The sequence below is a fragment of the Zalophus californianus genome, chromosome 5 (genome assembly GCF_009762305.2).
Source record: "Zalophus californianus isolate mZalCal1 chromosome 5, mZalCal1.pri.v2, whole genome shotgun sequence".
Classification (NCBI taxonomy): domain Eukaryota; kingdom Metazoa; phylum Chordata; class Mammalia; order Carnivora; family Otariidae; genus Zalophus; species Zalophus californianus.
Genome location: NC_045599.1, coordinates 106,105,980 through 106,133,000, shown reverse-complemented (window position 1 = coordinate 106,133,000; position 27,021 = coordinate 106,105,980). Strand labels below are relative to the sequence as shown.

Genomic DNA, 27,021 nt, shown 5'->3' with positions numbered 1-27,021 from the left:
GTTCTGACGGCTCACTGCAGGCCCAGGCGGTGGGCATAGGGCGTGCACAGCATTGCTGGGCCTTGCCCCGGCAGCACTTACAGCCTGGTGCAGAGCGTGGAAGTCCAGCACGTCATGATGATGTGTGGTCATGTCATCAGATCTGACACATCATGTCAGGAGGCTAATACGGCTTGTGCTGTCCCCTCTGAATTCTGACTCACCCTAGATATTGGCACTTGTGGCTGACAGGGGCCAAAGGATCAGGCATGTTGCTGGTGACGCTAGACTAGGGATGTGACTTCCACCCAAGACTTCTTATTCCTCCTTCGCCCCATTAAACTCACCTACTGGGAAACCGACAAAGTAACTGCAGAAACACATGCCTCTCTTCCTTGGGATGGGGAGGGAAGGGTGATTGCACGAAGAGAGGAACCCAGAAGAGAAGGCGCATGCTCCAAGGCGGGCCAGGATATACTCATCACAAATACCTGTCTCCCCGTCTCTGCAGCCAGATGAGTAGGTGAAGGGGCAGGGGGGAAGGAGGCAAACAGAAGAACAGAGGTTTTCCCTCACCTGAGACTTCTACAGAGATTTTATGTCATAGGAGGAAGCTCTGTGGACTCAAACAGCAAATGACCGAATTATTTCAAAAGCAAAGATTGTCAAAACCCTATAGAAAGTGTTATGGTCAAACAAAGTTCTATTTGATACGGTCTGTGGGCTCATGGTGTGTAGAGAGGCCTCTGGAAGTCAGAGTGGTCCACAAAGTGTGGTCCATGAACTGGCTGCTCTTTGTCGGCAGTCACACTAAGCTAGGGAGCTGGAGCCAGAGTGAAAGTGAGCTGCGCCGAGAAGCACGCTGTGCCGGTTAGCTAACATCTGTGCCTGTAGTGGACTTTCCTTGTGAAGGAAGCAGTGCACTCATTTCCATTTGGGCACACGTTTCTTACCTTGCTGTGAACTGGCACTTTGAGTAGCGCTGGCCTCTGGCTTCTGGACCTCTCAGGCAGCACCCTCCCTGCAGTGTGGTGAAGGGTGCTGGACGGATAGGTAAAAGCTGAGGCACAGTGAGCCTGACCTTGATCTGTGCCTGGCCAGGTGATCGCCATGATCAAAGGCCTCCAGGTCCTCATGGGCAGGATGGAGAGCGTCTTCAACCAGGCCATCAGGAACACCATCTACGCGGCCCTGCAGGACTTCGCCCAAGTGACGCTGCGCGAGCCCCTGAGACAAGCCGTGCGGAAGAAGAAGAACGTCCTTATCAGGTGGGTCTTCAGATGGCCCTTTCCAGGGGTCACATAAAAAATCAGAGGTGCTATGTGCAGAACACAGGGGAAGTTCCTGGCTCAGTCAGCTTCCAGCACCGCCTCTGCACACACACTGAACCCTTCTAGCAAGTTCCCACAAGTTCTAGGATGCCTTCTTAGGAGACTGGACATTTGAAATGAATCAAACCTCAGTCTCTGGGTTTGAAGCCTGTATCCACCACTAGCTGTGTGTACCTGGTCAAGTAACATACTTTCTCTGAACCTCAGTTTTCCTCATTTGTAAAATGTGGAATACACTGGTTGTTGGGATGATAAAGTGATATAATCAGTGTGTAGACCTGAGCACACAGCAGCACAGAGTAAGTATGCAACAAATGTAAGCTATTATTAAAACTTCAAACATACGGAGATGTAATTGGACTAATGAAGCTCCCCTGGAATGAGAAAGAAAAATAGCCAGGGGGCATCAGAGTCCCCTGTGGTGCTTACTGAAGAGCAGATTTCTGGACCGTGGCTCAAGCCTGGGAAGCCAGCACCTCTTGGGGTGTGGGTGGGGCCAGAAATGAGCACGCTTCCCCAACGCCCAGGAATTCTAAGACAAGGGGTCCTGGGCCATCACAGACTCTAGAAACAGGCTTGCAGGGCCTCCTTCCAATGCTAAAACCAGGTCTGAGTATCCATTCTTCCTTCCCAGTGTCCTGCAGGCAATTCGAAAAACCATCTGTGACTGGGAGGGGGGCCGAGAGCCCCCCAATGACCCATGCTTGAGAGGGGAAAAGGACCCCAAAGGGGGATTTGACATCAAGGTGCCCCGGCGTGCTGTGGGGCCCTCCAGCACACAGGTAAGTGGCTCCAAGGCCAGCCAGGCCATGGTAGCTCAGGGGCTGGGGGGCCTCAGGCAGGAGGGGCAGGGTCCAGCAGCTGTGCTAGTCTTACTCTGCCATCTTGTTTTAATACAGGAGGGAGGACTACCAGCTTAAGATTCAGGAGACCTGGGTTCTAGTCCTAGAAACCCGTGTGACCTCGGGCACGTTACACAGTCTCTTTGTGCCTCAGTTGTCTAATCTGGCAAATGGGGGTCATACCAGGACGGGCTGTCTCCTAGCCCTGTGAAGTATAGATTCCAAAGTGCAGGAGGAATTTAAAGTAGAATCTATATGCATCTCTCCTGTTCCTCTTCAGTGAACCCTGGCCCCCTCACCCTGCAGTGACATCCTAGCTTGGGAATTCACGAGTTCTGCCTCTGACATGCTGTGTGATCTTGGGCAAGCACCTTGATCTCTCTGTACTCTGATTATCTTCTCCATTAAGTGAAAATTTTTAAGGAGATCATGTTACTGACAAAACATTATTATCCCCTCAAGTGCACAAGTACCAAAAGCCCTTGACCCCTTAGAGAAAGTCTAGTAATCAGAGATATCCAGAGTTGCTAACCAAAGCTTCAGAACAAGAGGTCACCTGTGATTTATCCAAAGTAGTCAGTAAATTAGCAAAAAAAAAAAAAAAGTAAAGAATCTGGGCATCTTGGTTGAATCCTTGCCACTTACTTAAGGATAAGCAATTCCTGGTAGGCTTTTTGAGGTATTAGAAAAAAGCGTAAGGGTCCATTGAACGTTCAGGAGTCTTACAGGAACTCCCCCTTGACATGACCTTTCAGCCTGTCTCAGCTCTGCAGTCGTGAATCTGAACCATCTGAGATGAGCCGTCTGAGGCCCAGCACCGCCCCCCTCCCATGTGTGTGTGTCTGTGTCTGGGCAGGACAGCTTCTCAGCACCGTAATTTCCCTTGGCTTCCCAGCCCGTGGGCCAGTGTGCACTAATCTTGCTGGTCTTGGAAATCCCAAGGAAGCTTCTACAGACACTTCTGTGTAATGTCCAGGACCACAGGCCTTTCCAGCCTAGAATATCCGGGAGGGGCTAAGCAGGGCTCTTGGGTGTTTCTGTAAGTCCCAAGACTTGAGTGAGGGAGACACAAGACAAGGCAGAAGGGAAACTGGAAAGGAGGATGAGGGGAAGGGCCAAACAGGCAGACAGGGGGAGAGAAGGAGAGGAGAGGGGTGGAAGGAGTGTTTGTGTAGGTGGTCTGAGAGGGGAGTGTGGCCACGAGTTAACACCCCCCCCACCAAATCCTGTGAGGTGGCACGGATGCATTGAGTAGACTCCTAACAGGCAAAGCTGGAAGAGCCCTTAGAGACAAGCTAGTCCCAGTGCCCTCCTTGTTTTACAGATAGGGAAACTGAGGTCCAGAGAGGGGAAGTGACTTGTCGAAGTCACAAGGTGAGTCACAGGTGGAGGTGGGACAAGAACCCAGGTCTCCTGACTCCCACCCCAGGGCTCCGTGAGGGCCTGCCGAGCACAGTAGACAGGGGCATCTAGCACAGCTGGGATGTTGGCTGATCTGATGAATTAAATGCTCTGTTCAGGTGGAGAAGGTGGGCAAAGAGGTCCCCCTCTTATCGACAGAATGGATTTTCAAATAGAATTTGAAACAAATCAGTCAATTCCACGTGGATGGTACTTGATGAATCCTTTCCTGGATGACTCCAAAGGCCGTCATTAGAACAGTGCTTCTTAGGGATGCTCAGGCCTGCCCCCCGACGGGGTTGGCGAGGGTGGACTGGCCACCGTGGTAGCTCTTGGACCATCACAGAAAGTGCTGTGGCCGGGGCGCTGGGCCCCTCGTCTGTGTGGCTGCACCGCCTGGCCCAGGGCCGGGCGCGTGGTGGGGCTGGTCCTCGAGGAGATCCGGAGGCAGCCAGGGCAGATGTGGTGGCAGAGGGAGGTTGGAGCTCCTGAGAGGTGGTCGGCAAGTGGCCCCTAGCAGTCGCGGCGGCTTCCCCACCGTATACAATACCTCTTGCTTTTCTCTCTCTCTCTCTCTCTCCTCTCTCTCCCTCTTCCCTGTCTCTCCTGCCCTCCCGTGCCCTCCTCCTTTCTCCTACCTGTGTCTTAGGCCTGCCAGTGGTCCCCGCGGGCTTTGTTTCACCCCACTGGTGGTACACAGGGCCGAAGAGGCTGCCGCTCCCTGGTATAACACCGCCTGGCTGGGTTGGTTGGGGTACACTTCTCCAGGAGGCAGCAGGAATGGACTAGCCTGGCTCCTCAAGGCCCTTTCCAGCCCTAAGATTCAAAGGCAGATGATGTGGAAAGATCTAGATTAGCACTTGCACCCTTTGCACTTAAGGCCCTCTGTAAGTGGGAGTTGATTGTCTAGTAGACCTCCTGTGTAAGTACCCATCTTCCCCCGCTTTCCGCCCAGGGTTTTGGTAGGCTGTGAGATGCAGCTGGTGCCACCAGAGGGTGCCATCCCTCGGTAATGGATTCAAAGTGCTAAGGGTCAGAAGCTTGAGGTCGGCTGGGTGGGGGGTTTGCTCTGATCAAATCGCATTTCGCAGTTCCTCAGAATGTTAGAGCTGAAGGGAACTGGTTTGAGAAAGCATCTGGTGCAACCCCTTCATGTTAGCAGATAAGAACACTGAGGCCCAGAGTGGGACTTTGTTGCCCAAGGTCACACAGCAAGACAGCAGAAGGGCCTGGCCTTAGACCCAAGTCCGGGGCTCCACCCATGGTGCCACCCAGCCAACCAGTAAAGCAGAGAGTGACTCCAGAGTGATGTGAACTGAGGTTCTCCTCTGATGCCCATGCCCTTGGCCAAGCAGAGCAGGCAAAAACCTGGGCCTTGAAAGACTTGTTATCAGGCCCTGGGCAGAACTTCCTTCCTGGGCTGACCAGTCTCCCTCAATGAGGGTTTACATGTTCCAAATTCACTTCTCCAACCCTAAACTGGTACTTCCTTAAGACAGTGCTTTTTAAGAGCAGACATCTGCAGAAAAAAAGAAAAATATAAATACAGCACAGAGAAACCTTTACCCCAGGGTGGAGGGCCAGCCCCTGACCTTCTCATCTCACTTTCTCTTTCAAGCTATACATGGTGCGGACCATGCTGGAATCACTCATCGCAGACAAGAGTGGCTCCAAGAAGACTCTGAGAAGCAGCCTCGATGGACCCATCGTCCTTGCCATAGAGGACTTCCACAAACAGTCCTTCTTCTTCACGCACCTGCTCAATATCAGTGGTGAGTCACGGTGTCCGGGCAGTGGGGAGAGGATTAGGGTCCCAGATCCCAGACCGACTAAAGCCACTGGACCAAAAGTTGCCAAAAAACGTGGTCATTGACCAAAAGAGGCACATTTTGCCGCCGAGGTAAAAAAATGCACACTTTCTGGTGGGCTTGGAAAGGCCAGGCTCAGTCCAGCTATTCTCACTCCGCTAACTTCGTCTGGTAGACATTTGTGGTTTATTTGTCATGAAGTCTTTAGTACCCTCTACTAAGGACTTTTTTAAAACCAGCAACATACCCACAGACACAACCAGGCATTTGGTCAGCCTTTTGCTTCTAAGCAGCAGCTCTGAGCTGATTAGTCTTGTTGCTCATAGCAAAGGAGGCTTCCAGGCTGCACCCCAACCGTGTGTCCCCCATTCCTGCGCTCCTGTTAGCAGGATGACTGTGCAGGGGGAACAGGGCAGGGGGAAGGAGAGCAGCATCCAGAGACGTGGGAGTGGTAATGCACCTGTTGGTACTGAGAAGGGTGACCTTAACAAACAATCCAAACTTCTCCATCAGAGTGCAGACCACGGCCCTTCAAGGCTTCTGAGCGGGTAGAAGGCAGAATTATCGTGTACAAGGAGGCCCGACGGTGGATCTTCAGGATGGCTTTGTAGGGGGATGATGGAGGTTGTGGGGGCACCTAAAGCTCTAAAACATCACTGCTCTCCTCCCCCCAGGGCTGCTACTGTGAGCTTAACAAATGCTGTTTTCTAAATAGATGTTAGACTGGCTGTCAGGTACAAGACAGCGGGACCTACTGATCAAGTCGTATTCATGAGTACCTACTCTATTCTCGTTTAGTGGTAAGAAGAACAAAAGCAGTAAGAACCAAGTTAATAACAATAAGAGCAGAGAGCTTTTGGTGCTTCTCGTGTATAAATCACAACTCTTTCCTTTATGCTTTCAGAAGCCCTGCAGCAGTGTTGTGACCTCTCTCAGCTCTGGTTCCGAGAATTCTTCCTGGAGTTAACCATGGGCCGGCGAATCCAGTTCCCAATCGAGATGTCCATGCCCTGGATTCTCACAGACCATATCCTGGAAACCAAAGAACCTTCCATGATGGAGTAAGAGGCAGGATTGGGTCAGCAAGGAGGTTCCCAGGGTGCAGATGGAGGATAGTTTGCTAGGGAGCTCTGTTCTTCCCAGAACTTTCCAGATTAGGCCGCATACCCCACTAGGGAGAACACTCGTGCCAAGGATCAAGTCACACCAGATTTGACTCAGCCTTGCAGATAGGCTTGGGATTCTACCAGCCCAGCTGCCCTTCCTATGCTCTGTCAGTCTCAGGGCAGCCGTGCTTGGAAGATAGTCATCTCTGGGGACCAGGAAGCTAATGTCCTTAACTGCCGCCTGATTTCTTTTGGTCCCAGACTCATTTTTTCAGGTCTTGAATTTATTAGCATCATGGACTTTTGATTTCTACAGGCAGACCGTAAAGTAAGGCATTCCTAGGGCAGGCTGGAAACATCAGAGTGCCGGAAGGCTCTCTCTTCCTAACCCCGAGCTTGTTCACGTGTTCACCCAAGCCTTCGTATTTCCCAGGCCGCATCAGTCGGCTTGCCTTCAGAGGGATGAGTAAGCTGCTGGCCTCTACTTTTCTCTCTTCAGGTACGTGCTCTATCCCTTGGACCTGTACAATGACAGCGCCTACTATGCTCTGACCAAGTTTAAGAAGCAGTTCCTGTATGATGAGATTGAAGCCGAGGCAAGTGACATACTTCTTTTGTTCCTGTAATCTTATTCCGAGAGTCTGGACTTTTTAAATCTTTAGCTCTTGGCACGAAGTGGGCTGTCTTAGTCCATTCAGGCTGCTGTACCAAATAACCACAGACTGAGTGCCTTATAAACAGCAGAAATGTATTTCTCACTGTTGTGGAGGCTGGAAGTCTAGATCAGGGAGCCAGCACTGTTGGGGGAGGGCACCTTTCTGGGTCACAGACTTCTCCCTGTATCCTTGAGTAGTGTAAGGCATGAGGGAGCTCTCTGCGATCTCTTTTTTTTTTTAAGATTTTAGTATTTATTTTAGAGAGAGAGAATGAGCACGTGGGCACACAAGTGGAGGGAGGGGCAGAGGGAAAAGGGGAGACTCTCAAGCCAACTCCAAACTGAGCACAGAGCACAGCGTGGGGCTCAATCTCACGACACTCGATCTCTTGGACACTTAACCGACTGAGCCGCCCGGGTGCCCCCATTCTCTCTCTTATAAAGCACTAATCCCATTCATGAAGGCTCTACCCTCATGACCTAATCACTTCCCAAAGGCCCCACTGTCTATTACCATCGCTTTTGGGGATTAGGATCTCAACATATGAATTTTGGAGCAACACAAACATTCAGACCATAGCAATGCAGGATCCATGACTTGTTCTGGAGAGTGATCTCTTTTTATGACTTTTTTTTTAAGATTGTAGTATAATTGACACCCAGTGTTCCATTAGTCTCAGGTGTACAACACAGTGATTCTGCAACTCTGTATGTCATGCTATGCTCACCACAGTGTAGCTCCCACCTGCCCCCATACAATGCCATTATAATATCATTCCCTATATGGAGAGTGATCTTTACAAATCATGATCATCAAACGTATTAAGGGATGGCCAATGATAGAACTGCATGGGTAAAATTAATTTTCTAATGGGTCTTTTATGGTTGGATTATTTGGTTAACAATAATAATAACAGCAATATCGTGTATCAGTTATTATATATTTATAACTTGCCAGGCTCAGTGCTAAGCACTGGAGAGAGAACGACTTTTTAAATAACCTTTTCAGCAATTTAAAGAGCTATATGCTACTATCTGTTTTACAGATAATAAATCTTAGACTTGAAGTGGTCAGCTTTCATTACTCCAATGTCACACAGCTTCCAGTGTCACTTGCTAGTACTGGTAGGACTAAAGTAACCATCCTTTCAACTATGAAGCTATTTATTAGAGAGACACTCAATGGCTTTATTTCTGTAATGGTCAGGACAAGCTAGGTTATGCTGCAGTAACAAATAATCACAAATTTTTAGTACCTTAAAATCAAAGGTTTATTTCTCCCTTATGGGTGGGTTGGGGGCTCTGGTCCATGTAGTCTTCAATTTGGGACCCATGTGGAACATTCACTAATTGCCATGGCAGGGGGAGGTGTTACTGGTACTTCAAGCTTCCACCTGGAAATGACACGTGTCATTGGTCAAAGCAAGTCACGTGCCTGCACCTCCTTTTCAGAGAGGAGCAAGGAAGTACAATCCTGGCACCTGCATGAGGCCAATGGGAGTGGTGGCTACCGCAGTTTCTCAGTTTTGCCTTCTGGGATCTGGAATGATAGTCCGGGTTCTGCTTAATTGCATGGGGTCTATAAATACAGACTGAGGCCAATTAGGTAAAAATATCATAGAAATATAAAATTCTTATTTATAAAGGAAAGACATGACATTTTAGGATTAGCAAGAAAAGCTAGTAGAGATGCTGCTTGCCTCCTCTACCCTCCGATTTCTATGGGATTTGAAGACCTTGGTGGACCCCAACACAGATCTCTTCTCCTGAGCACAGACTTGGGAAGAGAGATTCTAGGAGACAAGTGAACTGGTTGCATCTCAGCTTTGACAACTCCATGTTCTGACAAGATCTCATATACTTGTGTTCTCCAACAGGTTGAAAACAAAACAAATCTAGGGTGTCATGTGGCCAAGTGAGATTTTTAAAATAAATGGAAAGAAAGCACACAGCCAGGCCCTGGGTAACATTTGAGGGCATGGGGCCAAAGTATACATCGAGACCCACAAGTTGTGACCTGCCCCGTTTCTCTCCCCATCGCCCAACTCTGTTCTGCACGATGAAGGGCCTCGTGTGTATGTGTGTGGATACCCAGTTGTGTCTGCCACCACTGCCCACAAACAGTGACCCCTTAGCTAAACCTCAACCCTAGAGGTGCATACACCTGCTGTGCAGTCCACCCTCAGGGATGATCCCAGGGAAAATACCAGACAGGCCTGGAAGGGGCTTGGGCTCTTGGGGCAAGGATACTCAAGGCTGGTTCCAGAAGGGGAGCTTAGGGTATGACTAGTGGGCACCCCCACCTTGACTCTGCATGTTCTTCAACTGGAGGAAGGCCCAGTGGGGGCCCTTGAAGCATGAATTCCAGAGCAGAGGCCTTGGTCATCTGCAAATGAGGGCAGAACTGCACATAGCTCTGTGTTGTATGTTCAGAATAACATTTGGCGTGTAAAATCAAAGATACGGGAGCTCTTCAGATAAAGAATTAACCTTCCACAGCTGCGAATTTGGTGAGGGAAGCATGGAATATCAGTCACCTAAATATGCTCTGTTCCCTTTGAAGTCCCACGGCGCCCTGCCACCACCACATCCCCAGGTCATTAAAGCCCCACCCTCGGCTGTTTCTTGTCCTCGGTGGACAGTTTGGTTTTGATCCATTGTCTGACATGAACTTCTTACCTAAGCCTCATGGTCTGCCACCCATGTGATGAGACACTGAAATGGCAAGATGATCCCATATTCATTAAGAACCAAAGGTTTCTAAGCTAAGTTTGGAAAAAAAAAAAAAGATTTTTCAGTTTCCAAGCACCATCAACTTCTTCCTTTGTCAAGGAAGGGCAAATAAAATGAAAGGAAAAGATGAGAAAGTCTAGCAGGGAAGAGGGTGGGTGGAATGATGTGAGCAATTGCAGGATATGAAGAGCTATCTTGCCTTCCCCCTGGGCGGGCCACCTTGGAACATCAAGGTTCCTCAACAGCTTTTTGAACTTGGCCTTCTCTGTGCCTAACTAAGGGCCTTGAGAACGAGGGATTAAACTTCTTAACTTACTTAACCACAGGATCTTCTTTTTTTGCTACTCGAAGTATCTTGCCCCACAGCACACAATACTGCCCAGCTGACCCCTTGCAGCTGTGTGCGCTTTCTGTGCTAAAGCTAGAGATGCACCACTGACATTCCTGCTTCCGTGTCCCCAGGTGAACCTGTGCTTTGATCAGTTTGTCTACAAGCTGGCGGACCAGATCTTTGCCTACTACAAAGCCATGGCTGGCAGGTACGAGGGTCCCGGGGCTGTGAGCAACAAACGTTCGTAGCCTGCCACCTGTGAGACATGGTTTCCTATCGTAAAACCTCTCTTCTTTAGCCCCTAAGGAAATTTGAGTGATTCCATGGGCCTGGACTGGGTGCTAAAATATAGGAGAAAGGAAAATAGGCAGGTTTGGTGTTGCCCCTCATGGAGCTCACAGTCTAGGAGGGATATCAGACGTTAATACAAACTGATGAGAGCACAGTGGCAAGGGAGGTTGCATGCTCCCCGTGAGGGAAACATTCATGGGAGTATGGAAATCTATGACAGTTAAACCTGCACTAGTCTTTGGGGTGAGAAACTGGAAAGGCTGTCCTGAGAAACTAACATTTGAGCTCTTACCTGAAGTTGATAGGCATTAAATAAAACTAAGTGAAGGATGGGTCGGGAAATTGCAGGCAAAGGAAATGCTTGTGCAAAGTCCCTGGGGCAGAAGTATTGTACTGACAGCATGCCTATTCCATAGGACAGTTGAGACCATTAATGTGAATCAGTGCATGTAAATGCCTTGTCCACAGACCACAAGAGGAGACAAGTTGCACGATAAAGCTGGAGAGGTAGGCAGGGCTCAGATGATGGGGCTTGTAGGCATTTCCCTAGGAGGAATCGAATACCACAGGATGATATCAAAAGTATGACAGGAACTGGATTCAATTTTTATTTTTAAAAATTTGCCCTTATTAAAAACAAAAATGTGAAGAATGGATTGGTGGTGAGCAAGAATAGGTATATAAAGGCCAGATAGGAGACCGGTGAAGCAGTTGGGGTAAGACACTTGTCAAGTGTTGGAGGCTTGTTGGTAGTGCTAGTATGTGTTGATTGAGTAAATTCCTGGGTTTCAAGAACCCATAACAGTACTGGTCAAGAAAAACCTCAAAATAGGTATCTATCTTCTTATTGGAAATCTAAATGTACAAACCAACAATGTCAAGAATAGTTACTTAACTGTCATAAATTACTTTTCTTTCCACACAGAGAATTTCCTTCATTTTGCTTTGACAGCTAGAATTGCTCTGACAGATTTCAAGTAGGAGGTGACATCAGAACGCACCGGTCTCTGTTAACACAGAATGCGTATTAAATGAAGTGAATGGCTCTTGATGATCGAAAGTACAAAGGATGTACTTTCAGGGAAAACGCAGATTACACAGCCTTCCACAAAGTAGTCACTTAGCAAGTGTCTGGGTTGAATAGGATGCCGTTTTAACAGTGAGCTAGGCTTCCAGTGTCTCTAAGATGATTATCATTTCAAATATGCTATATACACAAACTCTGTAGATCCTCTGGTCTGAAATAGATGGGGCTGGGTATTTGAAAACCATCCCCAGTTATGTTTACTGGCCTTATGTAACTTTTATTCCTTGCAGTGTCCTGTTGGATAAACGTTTTAGGGCCGAGTGTAAGAATTATGGAGTCATCATTCCGTATCCACCGTCCAACCGCTACGAAACATTGCTGAAACAGAGACACGTGCAGGTGCGGTGAAGAAAGCCAGAGGGCAGGTGGAACTGGCTAGAGAGTAGCCGTGAAGTTAGCGGGGAGATTGGAGATCAGGACTGCATACTCTCCGCCCTGCGTGCCGCCCATGTGGACTTCTGAGCATGAGTGTAGCCCAGCCTCGGAATCTTATAAGCAATAAAGAGGCATTGGCATCCTGTGGTTCAATTTCTAGGCTTCTCAGTCCACCTGCAGCTTGCCTCTGGGGAGTCGTGGCCACCAAAGCCTTTGTCCTCTTGTCATAAGCCATGGCTCACTTCCTTCCATGGGGACTGCCGCTCAGAAATGGGTAACTGTTCCTGAGCAGGGCCCTCATGCTGGTCTAAGTGAAGGCGGGCTGCTTCGTGCTTTGAAATGAAGCATGTCCACTAAACCCACGCTAGAAATTAGTGTGTTTTTGTGGAGTTGCTTTTTGTTCACATTTGACCCCAGATGTAGCGGCAATAAATGCTGCCAGGAGCTCAGACACAGATCCCTGCTTAAAAATGTTAGTGTGAGCCAGGCAGGCAAAATACGAGATGCTCCAGCCACCTGACTCCTACACCACGCTATCAGCCACTTGAAGCTGGTATGGCCTTTATGCCGTGACCTCTGCGCTTGGTGTGTGGGCCACGGTGTTTGTAGGGAAGACCCAGGTGAAGGGCCACGGCTGAGAAGTGCCCCAGGTGAAGAGGAAGGGGTTACCCTGGAAACCCTGGGCATTTTCATTACCATGAGAAATCAAAGGGAAATGGAGAATAATGAGAGAGAAAAGAACATCTTCATCTCTCAACAGCAGGAGCTCAGTGCTTTTCCTCCAGCCTCTCAGGAAATTACAGCCATCAGTTACTGATGCAGCCAGAATTAGCCACAGGACATTAAATACTGAGGGCTCCATGTGTGCACAAGGTAGCTGCCAGGGATCCTAGTCAGTTGGTAGAAAATCTCCCAAAAGGGAGATAGAAAAAGAAGTAAAATAGTTAAGAATAATCCTTGGACACCTAGCAAAGTACAATGCACACAGCAGGTACTCAATAAATGTTTATTGCTATTTGCATCACATCTGTGATAATGCCCACACGTGTGTGCCCTGGTGGAAATTAGCATAAGTTCTGTTTTCCATCCAGTCCTTCATTCTCGTGCTTCTGTACTGATCCCCATAAAGGCACGCAGTAGGCCCTTGCTGAGGGAGCTGCTACCCTCTTGTGATTGGTGGGGCACGGGACCGATGTGGGAAGGACCTCATAGCTAAATTTAGGATGTCAACATTGCATGGGGTGCCGGAGCCTGTCCTGAGCCTTTTCCTACAGGCTGGATGAATCCTGTTTTTCCTCAACTTCTTATATTTCAAACTTAAGTTGAAAGAATAACACAATGAACATATATATACTCTACAGGCAGATTTGTGATCATTAATATAGTACCACATTTGCTTTACTTTCTCATATGCATATTTTTTCTTTCTTGCAAATACAGTAAAAAAAATAGTTAAGAATAATCCTTGGGCACCTAACAAAGTGCAGTATATGAATATGTGTGTGTGTAAATATATAAAGTATAGGTAAATAGTATATAAATATATAAGTAGTGTATAGTATATATATTATAAATATAACATATAGTAAGTGGTATATAAATAGTAAATTAATACGTAAATAGTAAATATATGTAGTATATAAAGATATAGTATGTGTAAATAATTTATAACAATACATATATATGTAACATTAAATTATATATACGTTTTAAATATATGTACTCTTTTTCTCACCTGTTTGAGAGTAAGTCGCAGACGTCATGACACTTTACCCATGAATACATCAGCATGTATCTCCTAAGAATGAGGACATTCTCTCATAATCAAGATAGAATGATCATACTCAGGAAATTTAACAATACTGTTTTCTGCATAGAGTCCTCATTTGTCCCAGTAATGTCCTTTTGCTTTTAATCCAATTTCTTATCAGTGCATTGCATTTAGTTGTCATGTGCCTATGAGAACCTTAAGTAACTTTTCTCTCCGTCTCTTCCATGTAGTTGTTGGGTAGATCAATTGACTTGAACAGACTCATCACCCAGCGCATCTCAGCCGCCATGTATAAATCCTTGGACCAGGCCATCAGCCGCTTCGAGAGTGAGGACCTGACTTCCATTGTGGTAAGAGACTGGGGGCCCGTGGGAGTTCTGATCTGGGAGTCCTTAGACCTGAGGCCTAGTTGGAGGTGTTGTTAGCTTAGTACTGAGCTGGTTAAAGAGAAGCAGTGAGTCTCTTCCCAACTGAATGGAGCAGGTAAAAAAAAAAAAAAGAATGAGTGATCTTACCCTCTTCTTGATTGCCTTGAGATCTCTGACATGGTCAACCCTGGGGCACAGTTGCTTGTCCTTTGGGTTACCACAGAGCTGAGCAAGTACAGGGAAGGTCCTGAGAAGCTAGGGAAGGTTGCACGACAGGGTGGGCATCGTGGATGTGCAGTATAGGGCCCAGAAGGGCTCCGTGCTGGGTTTAATTCTCTGCCATTGCCATCTTGAAATTCTTAATTTTTTAACGAGGGTCCCCACATTTCCATTTTGCACTGGGACCTGGAAACTATGTCTTTGGTCCTGATACACAAGCAGGGAGTAGGCCTGCTCCCTTCTAGTAAACAGCAATTTGAGCTACTCTCTGCTAACTCTTCCTCTCCAAGAATTAGAATAAACTTGATTGACCAGTCCTGATGTGAATCAAAGGAAGACTTTAATGCTTTCAAAAGCAGATGAGTAGAAGAAATGAGAGAAATAGAAAATCACCATTAAAATGCCACAGTGACAGTTTTGGGCAAAATCCAGCAATGGATGCTAAAATTAGTAGGCAGACCTTTGAGAAGAATATTTTATGGCTCCTCTTATTACGAGGTCTCTAAAGTAGTCACATTCATAGAGACAGAAAGTGGGATGGTGATTACCGGGGACGAGGGAATTGATGTATGGAGTTTTGGTTGAGGGAAATTAGGTTCTGGAGATGGACGGTGATGATGGTAGCACAGTCATGTGAATGAACTGAACGCCACAGAACCATACACTTAAAAATGGTGTCAGTGGTAAGTTTTCTGTTACATATATTTGACCACAATTTTAAAAATTACCAGAAATTTAAAAAAAAAAAAACACAACTAAGAAGCAGCAGGATTCTTGCATAGTCTCAAACTATCTCCTTCAAGATATTTATTAACTCCAAAAGGAAGATTAGTAACTTTACAGTGGGAACACCATCTTAACCAAGCATCAAAGGTCAACAACACCAGTAATAATATATATTAATGTAACCCCTGCTGGTATTCTTCTGTGGTATTCTTGCCGAAATGCATGTTCTCAATTTAATCCTGAGAAAATATCAGATAAACCCCAATTAAATGGCATTAAAAAAAGGAATGATACTTTTCAAAAGCATCCAGATCATAAAAGACAAAGACTGAAAATGTTAGTGATTGAAAAAAGACTAAGAAGAATGACAACTAAAGGCAATGTGGGATTCCAAATTGAATCATAGAACAGAAAAAAGGACCCTCGTGGAGAATCTGGTGAAATCTGAGTAAGTGTGTCATTTAGTTAATAGAATGGGACCAACGTTAATTTCCTACTTTTGATAATTATGCCATGGTTATGTAAGCTGTTAACATTGGGGAAATTGGGTCAAGGATATGCAGGAACTCTACTTTTTCACTTACAGAAAAGTAAGTCTAAAATTATTTCAAAATAAAAAAAAAGTATTTTTTTAAATGGACAAAGGGGTTAGAAAAGAAAAAAAGTGACTAGGGACTAGGGCTCTAGAGTCAGAAAGACCTTGGGTCCTAGTCTTGGCCCTGCCACTTACCAGGCGGCAATTTTGGCCAGTTACTTAACTTCTACAAGTTCATTTTCCCATCTACATGATGGAGGAATATTAGAAATCATAGTATAACGTTTTTATAAGGATGACTTGCACTTAATAAATAATAGCTTATGAAAAAAATGAGAAAAAGAAAGGAAAAAAGATGAGAGGAGCATAAAAATTTTGGGCTACAGTGAGACATTCTCAGGGTGAATTTTCAGCAGCATTTCCTGTGGGGACTTGCCCCCAGCTACCCACCTAAGTCCTAGGTCAGTTACTTTAGGAGACTATCATATAGCACATGTTCTGGGAGATCTATTTTAAGAAGTAGATTTTTCTTGGAAGGAAGGAAGAAAAAGGAATAGATTTTTCTTTGTTTATGCCAGAATGTTAGCAGTGATGGGATTTTTGTTTTCATCTTTGTTGTTTATCTGTAACTTCTAGCTGTCCAGTAATGAATGAGCATATCTCATGGAAAAACTGGTCTGGGGTGTGTGTGGGTGTCCATGACCTCTTCCCATCCCTTGAAAGGCACTGAATGTTCTTTTAGTTAAGAACAAAATCAAAACAAGCGGTGACTGCCCGTGTTTATCAGGTGAGGGCGGCAACCCCCAGGAGAGCAGGCACTCCCTGTAAAGCCCATGAAGAGGAGACCCCAGGGATGCTCTCTCCTGTGGGAGAGGCCCTACTGGCCTTGGCTGAGAAGCTTCTGCCTCTTCTGAGAAACAGCCCGAGGAATCTGCTCCCTTCAGCCCTTCCCTCCACCTTGGAAACTCTGTTCTGAGATGGGAAGGCGGCTTGATGATGCCAAGCTGGGAGGGTGGCAGAGATTTCTTAAGTCAGCCGTCCTCACCCGACACAGCTGAGCAAACAGATTCTCGGAGAGATCTGATGCTGAATTTGAGGGCTGGCAGCTTGCAGGCTGTGTTTTGTTTAGGCTGCAGAACACATTTGAAATTTTGAGCCAACATTTAACATTTGGAAGAATTTGAATAAAACTGCAGAAGCTTTGGCAACACCACACCAGCCATTCCAGATGGCAGCGATCGTCTAGAAATGACTAGATGATCCAGTCATCCCGGCTGCACTCTCTTCAGCTTGCCGCCAGCCTCACTGGTGCACCTTATTCCCGTGTGGGACCTTCCATGCCCCGCTGCACCTGACTTTGAGACCCCTGGTCTTCTCACCTGCCTGGGGCCACAGAGCTGGTGAGCAGTCCGGTGTGGCTGACACTCAGCTTTTCTGGTCCCCATCCAAGAGCTCTTTCCACTCCTTCACAGAAGTTGCCCTGTTAGGTGTTTTATTTCCCCAGTTCTGCTTCTCTACGTTGCCCCCAGTAAACCAACTCTACTGTAGAAAACTGAGACCCTCTCAGAAGGCACCAGAACCACTCACAAGGCCTTTTCAACCTGCGCCAAGCTTGATGCACTGAGCTCTGCATCCCAGAGGCAAGTGCCCTCTTATGATTTGAAGACTGGAATAACCTGGCTGAGGCCAAAACAGGGCTTGGATTACCTGTCAGAAACCTTGGTACGGTTGTATGGCAGGATGGCAGGAGAAGTGGACCTGCGTTTCCAGCAGCCCCACATCAGCAGCGTTGAGAACTCCCTCCTTCGGTCTCCCTATAAATGCCGACACACATTTGTGAGACTGTTAAAATCACAGAACATTCCCTGGTTTTTTGCTTGCAGTTATCTTCTTGGTAACATGGCACCTCAGTGTGCCATGGGACTCAGGGAGCTTAGAAATAAAATCATTGGCATTTATTCCATTTATTTTATTTAATTCATTTTTTTACCCATCCAAAGTGAATGGGCACAAAGTTAATAGTCCACCTGGGTAGGCCCTAAGAGACAGAAGCAGAGAGGTGATTCGGTATTTCTGCCCTTTGTTTACTTCATGGTGCACAATGACTGGAAACTTATTCTTCCAGCTGCCATTCCAGAATTAAAATCCAGATTTCGACCTTCTTTTGAAAGACTGTGAGCTCTGTCATCACTGAGCCCATTCTGAGGAGGCAACAACTCTATGGAGTTAAGTAGCAGCTCCCCCGTCTCTGGGCAGACATTTTGCCACAGACAGCCCAGCTCTAGGAGTCCCTCCTGCTCCTGCCTGCGTCTCTTCCCTGAGCTGGCTGGCCTCTGCAGCCACTGAAGTTTGCAAGCTTCGATCTACTTCTGCACCCCCAATTTAGAGCCATAGCATCTGAGTTTCAGAAAAACAAAGCTCCAAAATTGGAAGCATGGTCTGGGGCCTCCACCTGGCCACACTCTAGGCCCCAACTGGCGTGAGGGATGCCTTGTGGCTGATGAGAGTAAAATTGATTCCCTGGTGTGGGACTGCACCCTATGACTGACTGTAGACACCTGAGCTCACTCTCCCAGCCATTAAAGCTGGCCCTCTGGCTGTCCCACCTCCTGGCCGCCCTCTGGTCAACTGCCCTTGCCAGCATTCGTGGAGTTTTTATATTGTCAGACCATCTTTACTTTGATCATCATTACTGTTCAAGGGGCTCTCTTAGCAAATTGCTTCTTTAGTCCAGGCAACTCTATTATAGAGGCCCAAATGCGTGACTTGACGTCAGAAGACCTGGGATCACACACTGAACTGTGTTCTATATTCCCTGTGTGACTTTAGGCAAGTTACTTCACCCTCTGAGCCTCATCTGTCCCCTGTATGAAACAGGGGCCGTTGTACCCATCTCAAAAGAGGGCTTGACCACAACAATATGGGAGTGTCCTAGAGCATCACAAAGAGGAATGGCTTCTCTCTCTGCACAAGGCTGTGCTTTGATTCTTTTTCATAGTAGCACAGCAAGGGACTAAAGCCAGCCCAAAGGGTTTCACTCTCCTTTTACTTGCCAACAAATGCAGTGACCTGTTGTGTCTGCATATTGTCCACTTTGGTCCCATTCTCTGCCTGAAGGTAGGGTTCCCAGCAGTCAAGGCCCACAGCTCACGTGAGTCCTCGGTCCGTGGCTTTCAGCTGCACCTTTGCCAACATGTAAGCAACCCGGTGACTGGCAGACCCAGGAGGAATCCAAAGGAGGGGGCATTCTGCCCCCAGCTAGTTTTAAAATTCCTATAGTATACAACGGTTAAGAATATGGACTTTGGAGCTCAACTTCCTGGATTTGGAGTCAAGTGATTCAACTTCTCCAAGCCTCAGTGTCTCTAATGCATAAAATAAGGGTTTTTTTGAGCATTAAATGAGTTAAGACACATTAAGTGCTGAGGATACAGTTCGGCGTATATTAAATTGAATCACATGAAACTACTCATATTCAATGGTGTTTAACCTGAAAACCAGTAGTTTCATGTGGTCTGACCTAGTAGTAAGGCCTTCGCGAGTGATAACTCTCAGGATGGCTCTCTGCACAGCCGAGACAGCTCTCGTGACAGCCAGTCACACCTTCCTTTTGTTTACTTGCAACACTGAGAAGCAAGCTTTCTCCTCACCAGTATGGAGACTGGAAAGCAAGCAGGCATGCTCTCCACCCAAGGGGGTCCAGACAGGGCAATCATACATGGTCTGTGGCCCCCTTCTCAGAGCAGGTACGCAGCTTTCCTCCGCACAATCTGGGAATTCCTCCTCTGAAGAAGGGCATGTTGTCACATGCCACCGCGGGAGCCTAGTCTCCACGTCGGCAGTCGGGAGCTTGTCTGAGGGGCTCTCGCCCACATGAAAGGAATCTGTAAGATGAAGCGGGGCACGTGGGGTGCGTGTGAGGTGTATGTGTACGTCCTCAGCAGCCGTGGGCTCTCTCTGGCAGGAGCTGGAGTGGCTGCTGGAGATCAACCGGCTCACACACCGGCTGCTGTGTAAGCACATGACCCTGGACAGCTTCGACGCCATGTTCCGGGAGGCCAATCACAACGTGTCCGCCCCCTACGGCCGCATCACCCTGCATGTCTTCTGGGAGCTGAACTTCGACTTCCTCCCCAACTACTGCTACAACGGGTCCACCAACCGGTAAGGGAGTCCCTGTGCAGAGGGGGCTGGGGTGGGCTGGGGGCCAGGGAAGGGGTTCCTTCCTGTAACAGGTGTCTTGTGGAGTCCCTCCTGGCTGGAGGCTCTGTGCTGGAGGCGGGGATGCCACCATGAACAAGCCTGCCTCTGAGAGCCTTCAGGCAAGGAGGATGCTGGTGAAAAATGGAAAGAGTGAATCTGCAGATGGAGGAAAGCCCCAGTCATGAGAGAGAAAAACACCACCACCTGATCCAGCCTGGGAAGTGATGGGAACCTCAAGAGAGGCTTCCTCCTCTGACAAGTAATGCTTGAGCAGAGATGTGAAGGATAAATAGGAGTAAATAAGGTGAAAAGACAGGAGAAGAATATTCCAGACAGAGTCTCCAAGGAGCCGAGAGTACGTGGTGAGGGTGGAGCCGATGGGAAGAAGCGGTGCCATGAAAGATAGCGCAGGACCCAGAAGGAAGCAGGAGCTGGCTGTGCGCTACTCCATAGTCCAACCTAGGAGCATGCATGGTGCTTTATGAGCAGATGGTACTTTTATGACAATATCCACATACATGAATACGTTTGTGCAAAATAGGCACACGCACGCATGACAAAGTGGCGAATGTCTCCTGCAGGGTGCACACAGCCCTGCGTCAGCCACCGAGGTGAGGACAAGACCTAATCCCTTATCCTCACAGAAGTTCAAAACCTGATGGAGGATGGGAGATGTGTTCACCCACAAAACAAGTACACTAGGTTACACAAACATGCGTGTGTTTACCGGTCCTCTCGGTACCCTCAGGGCCTGGCTCAATACTATAATTTAATACATTATAGTATTAAATAAATGTGTGCTGAATGAATAGAAGGACCTGGGAGGAAACCACACATGAGCCTGATTCCACACGTTTAGCAAGACAGACTTTTGGTTCTGTAAAGATCTGGGACTTTGAATCCTCTTGAGCAGAGGTCTGCAGGCCATCACCCACAAGCCACATCTTGTTGCCAACTGTCTCTGTACAACCCAGGAGCAAAAAATGCTATTGACGTTTTTGAATGGTTGGGGGAAAAAATCCAAAAAATTATAGTTTGATGACAAGTGAAAAATCATTTGAAATTCGTAAAGTTTTACTGGAACCCAGCCATGCTCATTCATCTACAGTTATTTATGGGCGCTTCACGCTACCAGCACAGTTGAGTAATGGTGACAGAGACAATCTGGCTTGCAAAGCTGAGAATACTTGCTATCTGGGCCTTTACAGAAAGAGTTTGTGGAACGCTGCTCTTAAGAAGCCAACCTGGGTGGGGCGGGGGGAAGGATCAGAGCCCCAGAGAAGGCCATTTGCAGGTCCAGCCAGTTGTCTTTCTTGCCTACTGTCCTTGTGAGCAGCCATAGCCCAGAGGCTAGCCTGGGAATCTGGACTATGGTTTTCCCACCTATGGGAAGGAGACAGGAGGTGAATGAATGGGTGTATGTCATAAGAGTTTAGTACCTTTATAGACAACCACCTAGAAACACTGAGGTTGCACCTGGTCAGGAAGGGCTCCAGCTGGGTTGTGTCCCGTGAAGAATGCTCTCAGGACCCAGTTAACTACCGCCCCTTCTCTTTTCCTCCACTAGTTTTGTTCGAACTGCCATTCCTTTCACCCAAGAACCGCAAAGAGATAAGCCCGCCAACGTCCAGCCTTATTACCTCTATGGATCCAAGGTGAGTAGTCCTGCCTGTGTCCTACTCCTAAGACTAGTGAGCAAAGGCAATTAGAAAAGTGTTCCCCAAATCAGAAAAGTAAAAAGGTGCAGAGATAGAGAGACAGCAGGGAGATCCAGGCAGAAACAACTGCGAGTATATTCATCTTTATTTGTGCACAGCTAGCCAGGATGGGGGTGAAGCAGACCTGGCAGGGGTGGTTCTTGGGTGGGAATTAGTTGGGGGGATTTCACTGAGGTGAGCAGGGACATAGGTGCGTGGGGCTTCTCATCTTCATCCTCTCTCCTCCTGTTGCTCAGTTGATTCATTGCAGTATGGTCGTGTGATTCTGGGATTTTGTGTTCCAGAAAGGCAAGCGTTTTGCCAGCAGGAAGCAATTGGGAAGGTGGAGTTTTGAAGGAAATCCCAGAGGGCTGGAGCTAGAGCCGAGAGACAGGTCTTTTCCCATCTCTTTGCCGCTTTGTTCCCAATACACATCCTGACACTAACCAGGCCTCCCAGATGGTGCCCTGTTCTAGACCTTCCATCCTTTGCCATTCATTAAACAGACATTTATGAAGCGCCCACGATAAGCCAGACATGGGGCTAGATTCTGCATGCTGGGGATATATCAGAGATTAAATCGGACATCATCTCTCCCCTCCTCGAATTTCTACACCCATGGTGGGGACAGGGGGCAGTGTTCACAGAGTCTCACCAACACTATGATAGATGTAGGAGATCTACCTCTTACCCTGTGGGTTTGAAGGGGAAGTATGCCACTGTAAGAGCGAAACGTGTCCACAACAAAGCCAGCATTCTTCTTTGTGATAGAATTGAAATGGCTACCTTTGACCCCATTTTAAAAAAGTAAGCACAGATGGACTCAGAAGAACCACTGAATGCATATAAGAAAAGGTACTCCTCCAGTTTGGGGAGCCCAAGATTGGGAAGTGTGGTGAACCAATGAGCTCCCACCACTTGGGCCTACAGGTGGGCTTGGAAGGTCTTGGGATGATGCTGGGACAGTGTAGATGTCCTCTCCAGGACAGCCAGTCTGGTCAAGGCAGCTTTCTCAACACAAGGGACACTCTGAGCCAGCATTTCGGATAGTTCAGACATGTCATTGAATGACTCTGACTCCAAAGCAAGAACAACACCTCCCTTTCCAAGTCTCTTACAAACCTTGTGATTATAACAAGGAGAAAGACACATTTATGTTGATGCTTATATGTCTTTAATACCTTCTCCTTTCCATTTTCCTTTTTCCTGGAAGCTAAGAGAGCAGACCTTAAGCTCAGAGTCTTTAGTAGGCAATCTAAGTGAATCTAAGTCAAACTTAATGTTATTTTGTTTTCATTATATTTATTCTTATGTCTCTTCTACTTATAGCAGGAGGGTGCTGGTTTTTCATTTATGGAGTCATATAAGTCTGTCTTTTAAAATAAGTTTAAGTTTTAAAAATGAGTCAATTTAAAGAAAAATATTGTTAATAATAGTAAAGATAGTCTGTGGTTTAAACAAAATAGAGATGGGGTACGAGATGGTATGTGATTGCCCGAAAGCTGGAAAACACTGTGAAGCAAGGCTTCTCAATCTTTCCAAAATAGTCCCCCCAACAGCAGAGGGGACTGGACGTCTGCCTCAGCTGACTGAATGCATAACCGGGAGAGCCCATTTTCAACTCAAAAGTTTCCTCAAAGTACTGTGTTTTATTAAGTCATGCAAATTTTGCTTTCTATACCATAATATATTCCTGTTTGTTTTAACATTAAAATAATGTTTTTCATTCTTAACTGGGCTCCCTTAAATGGACACTCCTGAGAGACACCATGTTTCCCCTTTGGCATACCGTGGGGGGTATATGCTTTCCAGCTTGAGAAGCTTTGTCATAGGGCCTTCATCCAACCCGGATGATCCACAAGAGCACTGACAGTTGAGGGGAGGCAAATGGGTGGTCTAGGGACACATTTTTACAAAAGATCTACTGTATGGAGGGCTTTAAGCTACACGACGCACGGGCTGCCTCCTCCCTACGTCTCACTCCCTAAAATGAGGCAGCACGGCAGGATGATCACCACCACCGCCCCTCAGCAAGGCACCCACGTCAGGAACATCCTGATTGGCGGCATCCTGGTCAGCTGCATCATCCTCGTTGGCTTCCCCTTCGGCTTCTGGTTCTGCTTCAGCGCCGGAGTTCTTGCGTGGCATTTCCACCAGGGGGAGCCCTTGCAGGTCTTCCTCTCTCTGCCCAAGCGCAGGGGCCTCCTCTGGCCATCTCACCAACCCATTGGCTTCCTCCATGTGGCCGGCTCGGTAAGACCATCGAGGCTCGTGGCAACGGATGCACCAGAACTGGAGGCAGATGAAAGCTAAGACGGCTGTGAAGCAGGCCAGTAGAATGGCCATCAACACCCACAGGGAGATTTGGGGGTCCACCAGGGAGCTCCCGGCTGCCAGTGGACTCTTATCCAGGGTATGGAACATGGTGCAGTAGTGCCTGTAGGGGAAGGCAGCCTTCTTGCAGCTGATGCACAGGAAGTAGAGAGTGGAAGGCGCGAGGTGTTCCAGCACCACGGAGCTGATTGTTCGGGGCACCTTCTCCTCGTGGTGGAAGCTGTAGCGCAGATAGCCGGAGAAGATGCTGTTCCAGTTGGGCCTGTACATAATATGGTAATAGTCCTCCAGGCAGGGCTCTGAGGACGACCAGGAAATGATGGCTCCTGTATGAGAAACGTTCCCAACCTCGATGTTCATCCTGATTCTAGAACCAGAATCAAAGTGGAAAATGACATCCCCTATTGAAGCATTTACGTACGATATTCATAACCACCGTATATTGAGCATTCACGACGGGGACTAAGATTGCCCCTGTTTTACAAGGAAATGGAGGGCAAAGAGGTTCCGTTACTCAGCGAAGGCATAGCTGAGAGATAACAGAACACAGGTTCACATCAGGGCTGTCTCGTGTCACAGCCTGTGTCCTGCAGGCCTGATGTCCCCCAGCCTCATCCTGCCCTGGCTCCGATCCCTCAGATACAACATTGTTTCCAAGCCTTTAAAAAACGAAGAAAGGCCATAAAAGAAATGAGATAACCCGATTAATGTGCCCACATGAGTCACCACGGCTCTGCGACCTCCAAGTCAGACAATTATGTCACCTACAATATCCCTTCTGGACCTTCTGCTCGCAGTGCTGTGAGCTCAGTCATCTAGAACATTCTGCCCACTGCTTTTTTAGCCTCCCAGTTCTGTTGCCCGTGAGAGGAGATTTGCGTCATCACTCCTTGGCAGCTGATTTCTCCCCAAAGCCTCTGCTCATGTTTTGTTTCTTTGTTTGTTTGTTCAAGGCTGAAGGTACCCAGGAAATTAGTTGTGTAGGTCAAGGCAATCAGCTCCTAATACCAGCATAAACGCTGCTATTTAATACCCCTGGTACTGTGAGTGTTAATAATGATAGTAATCACCAACAGTTAGTGAGTGGTTGCTATGTCACATCTAGTATGTGTCATGCTAGATGCTCACATACCGTAATAAAGTTCCCTTAATCTTCATCAGGCCCTCTGAGCTAGATCCCCATTTTACAGATAAGCAGTCTGAGGTCACTCAGCTAATAGGTAGACTCAAAGCCACTTAACTGCTACATTTCCAAATGCAAGGCTGCTGGGTTTAGTTACAGCACGTTATTGCAAAATGAGGTGCTGGCACTAAGACCCAGTTGCTGTTTTTCCACAAATCAAATTAGCCCTCTTCAGATTAGCAGCGCTCCCACTTTGGTAAGAAAGCACCATCTTCAAGCTTTTTAGTTTCTCTCAAATGCTATCTCTTTGAGAGAGAGAGTTTCCCCTCCACTGAATTTCCCCTGATCTAAAAATGAGGGGCAGCCATGTTCATTCAGCCTGTGTGTCTGTTCATGTACGGGTCTCACCCAGCCCTGTTCTCTGCCCTTCCTGTCTCACGTGAAATGCAGAAGCCTGCATTTTAGATTTTAATGACCCAGTAGAAACCCATCAGCCAGATTTTAACCTGAACTGGATGTGAAGCCAAACTGATTTCTGTTACAAGCTGCGCTCTCTCCTCCCTGCCCCCCTCCGACCTTCTATTTTCATGGCCGTTTCCCTAGAGGAGGTGGGCTGCAGAAAGATGCACAGCACTGAGCGATTTTTCAATCCTTGTTTTTCTTCTCTAAGGATGACAGTGAACTGAAATACTCAGGAAGGGGAAGAGTTCCCTTCAGTTTGGTTGGAAATTTCTTCCCAGAAACATGGGGAATGAAAGGGACAAGACAGGTGTGCTCAGACCCCTCCGGGGGAGGTCATTGCAAAGGAGACTGTTTGCGCCCCCTTCGTCAGTCTCCCTTCTCATGACCTCCCCCATCCACTCCACCCCACCCATCCCTATAAACACACTTCTGACCACAATGAGAAGAGCTTAATTCATTTCTTATAATACAGAGGCAATGGCCTTTGTAAAGCCCTTCCATCAGGGGTGATCAGGAATCCTAGGGTTTTTTTTTCTCTTAAATATTTTCTCCTGTTTGCTTCGCCTCTGCTGCTGGCTGTCTTTGCAGACTGAGTTCTCTACAGCAGACATTTTTAAGAGCTTTCTGGCAAGACACTGTGGCAGCATCTTCAGCTTTGGGGACCAGATCAGTCTCCCTTATTTGCTTTTCTTTCTCTGCTTCTGTTTCTAAATTCCCCCTATTTTTATCTATTCATATTGCCATTGCCTGGCCCTCCGCCAAGCAGAGTGTGAAAGGAAAAACCATTTCCATTTCCAAGAAGAGCCATTTATGTCCCTTACCTGATGCTCGCGGTGGATCTGGTTAGAACGCAGCCTGCAGAGGCAGAGACAGAGTGGACCAAAGCTGAAGGAATGGAGCCTTCTCCCCTCCTCTGCTCTGGGCTCTCCTTGATGCCTCTCTCGCCACTGTCTGAGTAATCCCACTGTCGCCCCCAACGCTCACGTTATTCATTTCTTCAGATCAGCATCATTCACCATGGCAACCAGCAGGCATCTGTACGCACGATGCTCTCAGGGACCAGTCTGGAAAGGATTTTGCCCACTGAGCGGAGCTCTCATTCCTTTGGCCAAAAAAAGGCAAACAGTCCTGCAAACTGATCCTCAGAGGTACTAATTCTTCCAAGGCTGCCAGATTTTCTCTCTAATTGGCTGGTGATCGTTTTTTGCCCCATCTAGACCCTCTTTGGACGATGGTCAAATGCAAAGATGCCCTTCTCAGTTATCCCACAATTAAAATAATTTTATCCCAAGCCATCCCACCCCTACCCCACCTCTATATCACCTTCTTTCTTCATTCTTGTCTCCTGTGGAATTCTCTATTTACATGACCCTGGTCAGGAGTCTTTTATTCTCTGGGCCTCAATTCCATCATCTATAAAGCTCTGGGCTTGGGCTAGATAGGGATGGCAGATGGAAAGCAGGAGTACTGCCCCTGCTCAGTCCTGAGCCCATGTCAGGCTTGCTGAACCGTCACAGCACTGGCACTGGGTTGATCTGAGTGTCCACCAAAATTCTGGTCTACCCAGAACCCCAGAGTGTGACCTTATTTGGAAATAGGATCTTTATACATTGAATTAGGTAAAGATCTTGAAATGATATCATG

The 27,021-nt window shown here is 47.4% G+C and overlaps 2 protein-coding genes across 4 annotated transcripts in view; one reads left to right on the top strand and one right to left on the bottom strand.

Moving 5' to 3' along the window:
* The window catches only part of CYFIP2 (cytoplasmic FMR1 interacting protein 2), a 123,316-nt gene that overhangs the window by 47,628 nt on the left and 48,667 nt on the right, over nt 1-27,021 (top strand). For 2 of the 3 annotated variants that reach the window (XM_027605133.2, XM_027605132.2), the window contains exons 14-24: nt 1,081-1,247; nt 1,945-2,092; nt 4,203-4,277; nt 5,172-5,325; nt 6,266-6,422; nt 6,967-7,063; nt 10,318-10,394; nt 11,795-11,903; nt 13,941-14,060; nt 19,523-19,722; nt 21,329-21,416. In XM_027605133.2, the coding sequence (XP_027460934.1) occupies nt 1,081-1,247; nt 1,945-2,092; nt 4,203-4,277; nt 5,172-5,325; nt 6,266-6,422; nt 6,967-7,063; nt 10,318-10,394; nt 11,795-11,903; nt 13,941-14,060; nt 19,523-19,722; nt 21,329-21,416 (1,392 nt within the window). The remainder of the gene's footprint in view (nt 1-1,080; nt 1,248-1,944; nt 2,093-4,202; nt 4,278-5,171; nt 5,326-6,265; nt 6,423-6,966; nt 7,064-10,317; nt 10,395-11,794; nt 11,904-13,940; nt 14,061-19,522; nt 19,723-21,328; nt 21,417-27,021) is intronic. The other variant, XM_027605134.1, reaches the window with a different exon arrangement.
* FNDC9 (fibronectin type III domain containing 9) lies at nt 21,547-26,415 on the bottom strand. Its single transcript, XM_027605135.2, has 2 exons — nt 26,199-26,415; nt 21,547-24,159 (listed from the first exon to the last, which is right to left on the bottom strand). Exon 2 carries the CDS (start codon nt 24,150-24,152, stop codon nt 23,436-23,438), a length of 717 nt encoding a protein of 238 aa, XP_027460936.1. The 5' UTR covers nt 24,153-24,159; nt 26,199-26,415; the 3' UTR covers nt 21,547-23,435.